The 9,417-nt window shown below is 39.3% G+C and overlaps 1 protein-coding gene across 1 annotated transcript; it reads right to left on the bottom strand.

Annotated features, from left to right (window-relative positions):
* Nucleotides 1-7,374: 7,374 nt before the first annotated feature.
* On the bottom strand, nt 7,375-8,559 carry LOC137942175 (homeobox-leucine zipper protein HAT14-like). Its single transcript, XM_068787869.1, has 3 exons — nt 8,148-8,559; nt 7,969-8,048; nt 7,375-7,748 (listed from the first exon to the last, which is right to left on the bottom strand). The coding sequence occupies exons 1-3, from the start codon at nt 8,535-8,537 to the stop codon at nt 7,475-7,477; spliced, it is 744 nt and encodes a 247-aa protein (XP_068643970.1). The 5' UTR covers nt 8,538-8,559; the 3' UTR covers nt 7,375-7,474.
* Between the last annotated feature and the right edge of the window lie 858 nt (nt 8,560-9,417).

Consider the following 9,417-nt stretch of genomic DNA (forward strand, 5'->3'; position numbering starts at 1 on the left):
TCCAGTTGTAGCACACAACTTTTCATTCGCATCCATAGGTGTATCAACTAGTCTACAACCCTTGATTCTTGTTTCTTCAAGAAGATCCAAGACGTATTTTCTTTGAGACAATACTTTCCCATGTTTTGACTGAAGGACTTGTCTACCCAGAAAATATTTGAGCTTACCCAAATCTTTAGTCTTCAACTCTTGAAATATAATATTCTTTACTTCTTGTATACTATGAGCATCACTCCCAGTCAAGATAAAATCATCAACATACACAACCAATAATATCTTCCCTTTAATAGTATTTTTAGCATATACTGAGTGATCAACCAAGCACCTTTGAAAACCAAATCATAGAAGCACTTAACTAAATTTATCAAACTTGGCTCGAGGGGACTATTTAAGCCCATATAAAGATTTCTTTAACCAGCATATAGACTTCCCCTCAACCACATATCCTGTTGGTTGGACCATATAAATTTCTTCACGTATATCACCATTTAAAAATTCATTTTTTACATCGAGCTGAAATACTAGCCATGATGACTTAGCAATAATAGAGAGGATGATACGTACCAAGTTCAGTTTTGCAACCGGAGAGAAAGTCTCTTCATAATCTATCACATAGCATTGAGTATAACCTTTGCAACTAGTCGTGCTTTAAGTTGAGCAACCGACCCATCAGGGTTGTGTTTCACTGAAAAAACCCATCTACAACCAGCCGGTCTTTTCCCTTTTGGGAGTGATGTCAATGTTCAGGTTTGATTTTCATATAATGCATGCATTTCTTCATCCATAGCCGCCTTCCATCCTAGATGACTAGGGCCTCTTGATAGGATTGTTGTATGGAAATAGATGACAGAGAAGCAAGAAACTGAACACACTCTGAAGATAAACGATGAGAACACATAAAATTGGCAATTGGATGAGACATAGTACACGAACGGGTTTCCTTTCGTAACGCAATAGGCCAAGTATCAAATTCAGGCCCAAACATAAGAAGAGGAGAAAGACTTACCTCAGGTGGTCTGACGACTCCATAGGTGAGGGAACGCCCAATGCTTTAGGGGGATGAGTAAGATCTTCATTAACCGGCACAAGCGGACATGGAGTGGTAGGAGAAAATGTAAACCCTGGAGGAGCCTCATGTGAGGAGTAGAAGGAAGTGTCTTCAAAGAAAGTCACATCTCGAGATACCATCAACCTCTGAAGTGTAGAATTATAACAAATATATACTTTCTGAGTTTAAGAATACCCCAAAAAAATACACTTCAGAGACCAAGGATCAAGTTTACTTTTATGTGGTGAAATATCATGAACAAAACATGTGAAACCAAATACTTTAAGAGGAAGCAAAAACAGATCTTCACCATGAAACAAAAAACAATACGGACTTTGATTTCTAAGCACTGATGAAGGTAACCTATTGATGAGAAAGCATGCAGTAAGAATAGTATGAGGCCAATAAAAGTAGGGTACCTTCATCGAGTAGAGGAGGCTTTGAGCAACTACAAGGAGGTGACGATTCTTTCTTTCAACAACACCATTTTATTGAGGAGAACAGGCACGTGATGTTTGATGAAGAAGCCCATTACCCTCGCAAAACAATTTAAGCTCGTTAGACAAATATTCCTTAGCATTGTCGGATCTAAGGATTTGATTTTTTTTCCCAAATTGTTTCAGAACCATTGCAAGAAAGTTTTTAAAAATAGAAAGAATTTTTGAACGTTCTTTAAACAAAAACAACCAAGTCACTCGGATAAAATCATCCACAAAAGTAACAAAATATTGAACTTGAGAAATGTTAGAGACCTTTAAAGGTCCCCATACATCGGAATGTATTAATCCAAACGGAGTAGTACTGATAGTTGTAAGATGAGGAGAATATGTACTCCTAACATGCTTACTTAATTGATAATGCCTCACAATTAAAATTAGACAAAGATTTAAGAGATGAAACTAAAGAACGAAGTCACGAGGTAGATGGATGACCAAGCTAGTTGTGCCAAAGTTGAGCCTCAGATGTAGTGGATGAAATAGTAGCTACTATGGAAGAGTAAAATAGTATAAGCCCCCTTTTTCATGGCCTCCACCAATCACGTGTTTCGTAGTTAGATCCTGAAATATACACGAAGATGGTGAGAAGGTGATAGACCAATTCAATTGTTTGGTCAATTAACTAACGGAGAGCAAATTTAACTGAAATTGAGGACCAAACAACACATCTTGAAGATGAATAGACGCGGTAAGAGAGGAGGAACCCTTGCCTAGTACCTTGATTTTGGAACCATTAGCAATAGTGAAAAATTTATGAGGAAGACATGGAGACAATGAATGATACATGTGTTTGTTACCTATCAAGTGGTCGAAAGCCCCAGAGTCAATGATCCAAGAGGAAGGGATTGAAGAGGAAGAAAGCATACATGAGGCAATGGTACTGGCAATAGTAGGTCCTGGTGGAGTAGAGGACTGATCCAATAAGGATTTCAGCTTTTGAATTGCAGCATAGTCTTCTGCAGAAATAATCACATTCCCAGAATGAGAATCAGTCATATCCTTCTTTTTCTCAACAATGGCTGAAGTTGGACTAGTTGTGGCCCAATTAGGCTTGCCATGGAGTTTCTAGCATGAATCCACAGGGTGGTTTGGACCACCACAATAAGTGCACACACGAGTCTCAGTGCGGGAATGGGACGGACCCGTTCAACCACCTCTATTGCAGCCTCCTCTTGTATTTCTATCGCGTCCTCGAAATTGGGATGATGTACCACGATTACCAGAGAACATAGCTGATGGAGTACCAATCGGAGAAGGAGGAGATGGATTAGGAATCCATAACAATGTGGCACTTATGTCATCAAAAGAAGGAAGGGTAAAGGAACTAAGAAGCTGAGTCTTAGCTAGCTCTAGATAATTCTTAATATTGGTAAGGTAAATAGCTGCTGCTAGGGCATCACATTGTTTTTCTTGAACAACAATGTCGGTAGAGTATGGTTGAGCAAGTTTTCATTCTTGGAGAAGGCCACGAAACGGGCCAAAAACTCGTGAATATTATCTCCTTGTTTGGTAGCCAGCATACTTTGGAAAACATCATAGACTCTTTGCCAAGAGGCAGTACTTGATTAGAGCTTAGCACATGTGTCCCAAATATCCTTGGAAGTTTCCAAGTGGACCATATTGTTAGTGACATGTTCTTCTAGTTTGTTAATAAGCCAACTGATAACCATGTTATCATTTTTAACCCATTTAAAGTAGACTTCATCTTCTTCATCAATCGAAGGAGGGATTTTGAGAACATGACTGAGAAGGTCATGAGTAATGAGAACCCTCCATACCGATTGTGACCAATTGAGGTAATTGGAAAGACCTCTGAGTCGAATTGTAGTAATTCAAAGTATATGACTTTTATTACTCAAATGTCCACTCTCCATGTTGACTCAAATCAACTGTTGTGGTCAATTATCAAAGGGCTCAAATAACCATTACACAACATAAGTTGAAACACTCATAGACCAAATTAACCACAAAAAATAAGTAAAAAATATTTTCATGAGAATAAGCACCAAATCATAAAAAGATTAGTGTTTTTGTCAAGTGGTAACAAAAATCAGCCACTACTCAACTTCTCTTATATTTTTTAAAAAAAAAAAATAGAGAGAAGAGAATATATACAACTCTTATCCTTAATCCAAACTTAACCACAAAAACGAGAGCAAATGTAGACACGACCTTTCTGGGCAAACCGAGAACAATTTCTTGGAAAAAAAATTCTAACTCATGGGAATACTTCAACACAAAAAAATTCAATTGTTGAAGTTAAAAAATAGAAAGAAACAGTAGGAATAAGTAAATGCTGGAATTCTAACCATATGACAGTCATCCAAAAACATAACCCAATCCCATGAGTACCGTTAGATTATAGAATTGATAGCAACATATGTTGGAATCCCAAATCAACAATGTTTGATTCACATCACATAAAGATAACTGAATTCAAATCATAAAAACAAGGACAAACAACCTTTGATCAATTATGTAATTGCTACAAGTTGATCAAGACTATAACATCTTTTTCGTCATAAAAGATAGATCTTCACAATGTTTATGAAGATTATCTGACTTGACATGACTCAAGCATTCAAGAAGAGAGAAAAATTATAGAAACCGTAAAGAGAGAATATGAAAAAAAAATAGATTTTACCTATCACTTCGTGGCAGAACTCATTCTTCTATAAACAACTTCTTTCATGGAGGACGTAACAAATTAAATGGGGATCCTAAACTCTATTCTCTGATACCAAGTAGAAGTTAGGACACCATGAGAAGGACTCTAGGTTAACTTAGAAGAAGAAGGAGAGAAGAGAGAGAAGAGAGAGAAGAGGGAGAAAGGAGAAGGACGTGAGAGAGGAGAGTATGGATTAAGGGAAGAAGAGAATGGGTCAAGGGAGAAGAGAGGGAGGCTAGACAATTTCTCAAAGAGAGGAGAAGGCTTGAATGCCTTACCTCTTAACCAATGGTCTTATTTATAGTGTTACAAAAACCTTTTAGGGTTACAACTCAATAGATTAAAAGACATAATAAGACAACGTATTTATATCTTCATGCCATCCTTATGGAATATACCATAAATAACCACTTTGCCACTTCTTTGACGTGTGGGCTTCTAGCCTTAAGCTTGTGGGCTTGAGCCCATCTTCCAACACATTGTTGCTTTTAGATTTCCCTTGTGAATGCACTCCTATTTCTTTTTAGACTAGCTTATTGGAACCCTAGAAACCTTTTTCTAGTACCATGTTCAATTTCGGGTTTCATGCTTTGAAGAAGGCTGGTTGAATGGAAGAAGGAGAGAAGAAATGAAGAGAAAAAGAAGAGATGAAGGAAGGAGAAGGAGAATAGGGTTTTAAGAGATGTGGCAAGGAAGAAGACAAGGAATCAAGAAGAGACTTGGTTGACTTGAATTAGGTCAAGCCCTTTTCTCATCTATATTTGTAATAAGAAAAAAAATATTAGAAAGGGTCTAAACTACCCTTATTCAATCATGCAAATCTTAATGCTGAAAGTATATAAAAATTATAGCTCTACCATGAATGAGTACATAGAGTAGTTTTCTTTCCGTTTAAAAAGGATTGATAGCTTTAATGTGCTTTCCACAGCTTTCGTTGGGGCCTCCATTCAAATGCAAGTTAGGCATTTAGATGTCAAGACATCTTTCTTTCTTCTTGTTTTTTTCTTCCAAATCTCTGCATGCATTTTCCATCATTTTTAAGGTTGTGTAGTGGGGATTTGAAATTCTTTACATACCTATCCAGAACTTAGTACACGGTTAGTTCAAATGTTTATTTTCATCCAAACTTATTGGATGATCTTTCTGCCATTCGAGTAAGGGTATTATAGGGACTTGAAATTCTTTTGAGACTTGTTCTGAACATACTCAAAATACATGGTTAATTACATATTTTTGTATTGTCTCAACTCTTGGTGGAAAAAAGTTTTTAACATCAACATCCTCCCAATAGAAATCTCTAAATAAATTTGAAATTACCAAACAGAAGATCTCAGTTCAAAATTACCAATTTCTTGAAAAAAGAGAAATAACTCTTTCTGTCGTTGAGAAAAAAGAAGGTTCAATTGACATCCTAGTTCTTGCCAAACTCCATTGACGTTTTGTTTATATTTTCTGTCCTGACACCCTTTTGTTAATCTGAACTACTTAGTTACTCCAAAATAGGAAAAAAGACAAACTTGATGTTACAGAACCAAGAATTCGATGTCTTCTTGAGAAGTTAAAGAGTTCCTCTACTGTTCTTTGCTCTCGAATGCTTTGATCAAGAAAGAAGGTTCAACAGGGTTTCTTTTACCGAGCCCAAAAGGTACCAAATTGCAATATCTTTGTGGGCCAAGAACATGAACAATACTGGTAGCTTCAAACGTCTTTAAAGCCAGCCATCTTACATCGAGATCCTCTGTCCCTATGAATAGGTAATTGAAGCAGGGAGCCCAACCCACGAAAAGGATGGTCCTGTTGCTGCTAAAAGTTAATTGAGAATTGAAGTAGGGGAGTTGATTGTTGAAGCATGAAACTGATACAGCAAAGAACGACGAAACAGAGGAGGTTAACAAAAGAGGAGATGGAGATGTGGGAGGAATAGGAAGGGATTGAGAGGGAAAGTTCTCACTAAAATAACTACTTGGATTTCTATATTCCCTTGGACGATTAACTATTAGCATCATTCTAAGAGCGCGTTCAATTCTCTATCATTGACGGCTTCCTAGAAGTAGCAGAATCCTTCCAAATAAGCGACAATTTTGCAGCATAAAATAGCATTAAACTGGGGAAGATTGGGTACGAGTCTACTGTGCAATAACGAGTAGGACTTTGACGAAGAAATAGTCACCTATAGAAAGGTACAGCAGCAGCCACCACGGTAAGTATGATAAGATTCCGATGGTTTGTCGTAGAGCACGATGAGAGGTAGTATGGGAGAGACAAGGAAGAGGAATTTGGCATGGCAGCCGATACGGTGAGAGGTTGAAATCTGGAACCCCATGCCACCAGCCAACAACAGTGGATGTAAGAGGGGAAGTTAGAGGAAGACGAGAAGCTACAAGACCCCTCTTTCGATGAGACTGTTGACTGGGGTCGGAGACTTGGAGCCAGACCAGAAAGTAAAGATACTTGTAGATATGCCACTGCTCATTTGCACGTGGGCGTGGCCCCCTCATGGAGGATAATTTTGCTGCTCCCCTTCTCCATAAACCTCACCTTATTAGACTAGACATTCGTGGAAGAATCTCTCTGTAATCATCATCACGCATGGCGGTGCCCAGTTTACTTTCTCATTGCTATTGCTGAAACCTATTGAGTAGACCATTTCAGGGATTTATGGCATTTGTTAGAGAGATCAAGAGATGAATATTGTTTCTGCTTGTATCCATGAAATGTTTATGAAACTTGAATCGGGACTAGATGAAACTGAAAAATGTCCTGCTTTGGGTACTGTATAAAAAACTACAATGGGGACGACAGCTGAATCGTCTCTGTTGGAGAGGCCAGGAAGAAGAACAAGGAATAGGCCTTCCCAAAACGGTAACGCAGGGACCCATCGTACCCATTATACACGGACAGCATCGGTACCAGAAGGTCCAGGGATTTGACTGTCTCCCCTTGTTATGAAACCGGCCTTGAAGTCTGTCGCCCTTCATTATTATCACTCCCCACAAAGAAAATTGACATTTCCCTTCTTCCAAAAGCAACCGTCTCTTTGCCGCTTAATCTCGAATTGATTCGTCAGAATTAAAAAAACTTCCCCAGCATTCGTTCGCAACTCGTCTGCTTAACCGATAAAATAATGGAGGTCACTAGTAAGAGAGTTTTCTTTCCCGTCCACAAACATTTGTTTTCTTTCGTACGTGTAATATATTTAAGATAGTAATGCTGATTAATGGAGAATATACAGACGAGTTGTTAAAGATGTTGGATTTTCATTTAACATGCCATGGACGAATCTTTCATGACACCGTAGAGCTTCGACTTGGAAACGTCAAAGGAGTTGTTGCTATCGACGGGCGCCACCTTCTCGCAGGAAGGGCACATGGTGACGTTGGTTGGCCCTCTCGGCAGCTGGATGTAGAAGGGGGTTCCCATCTTGACGGACCTCAGCTCCTGTAACTCCTTCTTCAGTCTACGGTTCTCGTCGCTGAGACTCTCGCAACATTTCTTCAAGAACTCGCAGTCCACTTCCGTCTGCTTCAACTTAGTCCTGGAAATAAATTTTTTTAACTGATCAAACGTTTGATTGTGGCTTAACGTTCCTAAGACGATCCAGTGAGTGTTTTTTTTTTTTGAAAAAAATTAAATATAACAAGAGGATGAAACCGATGGAAAGGCTAGGACAGTCCATCACCCCCCCAGATCGTGCAAAGGGTGTAGTACGTGCGTTCTCCATTGAAATACACAGATCTATACACCGGTAACCTTACCTAGCTCGACGATTTTGAAACCAAACTTCAACCTGCCGAGGACGTAAATTCAGCCTTGCAGCCAATTCTTGCTTCTGGGTCTGAATTCCGAATTGAAATTAAAGTCGTTACATAAGATTTCTAATTTTTCATCCGGTGAGGGAATCAAGAGATTAAAAGCAAGAACGAGGAAAATTTACCGGAGTAAGGGTACTGTGCTCTTTGAAGCTCTCCTCCAGGAGTGCTGATTGCTCTTTACTGAGTCGGAGTTTCTTCCTCGGAACGTTGCTGGTATTATTCACTTCGCTGCTGAAATTCCTATTCGAGTAATCCTCGTCGTCGTCGGTAGTCTTGGAACTTGATCTCTCAACGTCCTGCTCCTCGGCCGTTTTCTGTGTGTGGGGCGGAAACAAGAGATGGAACTTGACTGGAAGCTGCGTTCGCCGATCGGAGCTGCTTGCAGCGGCCGAGAATTGTGCGGAACCTATCCCAAGAACCAGACCAGTATTGCACAAATCTTCTTCTTCCATGCTCTTTTGCTCTGCGCGAAGAAAGAAACGAGGAGATGAGAAAGCTGTGCTCCCAAGCATGGGGCTTGTATTAGCAGGGTAACATATCTTTATATAGTAGAGAGAGGGAGGGAGGGAAAGGAGGAGTGTGTTAAGACTTTTGGGGGCATTAATAGGAGACGGGTTGATGGAAGAGAAGAAAAACCTCAAAAAGTCTCTAAATTGATTCCAAGATTAAGAGCGTACGTTGGAAATTGGGACCAAATAGAAACAGAACCCCCAGGTCTTGCACAATGTTGACTCTCAACAACAACGTTTTAAACTCTAAATTAAAAGCTGTTATTAGGAGGTATGAGGTTTCCCAGGCAGTTTCTTCTACGCAGTTAGAGATAGACTTCTTCCCCTGATATTATTACATTCATTACTCCACTCCTCTTGCTTTTGAATTACCATCACAATCACAAAGAGTCATGTAGAAATCCAACAGCAGTTAAATAATGTTGTAATTACAAGATGAATTCTCCACAGTAGCTCCACATTTTCATTTTCATCTTGGCGATTAGGCTTCTTCTTCTCTGTCCGTTAATGAAAGAAAAACGGACGTCTTCAAACCTGAGAGGCTGAATTTGAGGGAGATGAGAAAGGATAAGGGAAGACGAGAAGCGTTGACAAAAGCCCCATCATGGGTCGTCCCCAGTTCTTCTCCTGCAAGTAATCTCTTTCAAGCTTCAACATTTCGTTATCTCAACGCACCAAAAGACGTCACTCGTTTACCCCGAAGCGTCACACCGCATGGAATTGCATACAATTTCAAGGAGACTGCTTGGCTGGTTGGGTTTTGACTGACTCTGCTTCCCCGCTGCCTCAGTCCAACAACGAATAACTAGACAGCAAATTTGGTTTTTTATAAGAGAATGTTACAAATGTCAAAATGGAGATAGGTTAGACGAAGAGAAATCTT

The sequence above is a fragment of the Aristolochia californica genome, unplaced genomic scaffold (genome assembly GCF_029961685.1).
Source record: "Aristolochia californica isolate CCGP_79_NKW_82.1479 unplaced genomic scaffold, dmAriCali1.0.hap1 SCAF_9, whole genome shotgun sequence".
Classification (NCBI taxonomy): Eukaryota; Viridiplantae; Streptophyta; class Magnoliopsida; order Piperales; family Aristolochiaceae; genus Aristolochia; species Aristolochia californica.

Bases quoted from the DNA above. Each gene is read 5' to 3' on its own strand.
- LOC137942175 (XM_068787869.1), bottom strand. From the start codon at position 8,537: ATGCTTGGGAGCACAGCTTTCTCATCTCCTCGTTTCTTTCTTCGCGCA. The intron at 8,049-8,147 runs GTAAATTTTCCT...TTCGGAATTCAG, and splicing joins AGCACAGTACCCTTACTCCG to ACCCAGAAGCAAGAATTGGC. The intron at 7,749-7,968 runs GTAAGGTTACCG...ATTTATTTCCAG, and splicing joins TTTCAAAATCGTCGAGCTAG to GACTAAGTTGAAGCAGACGG.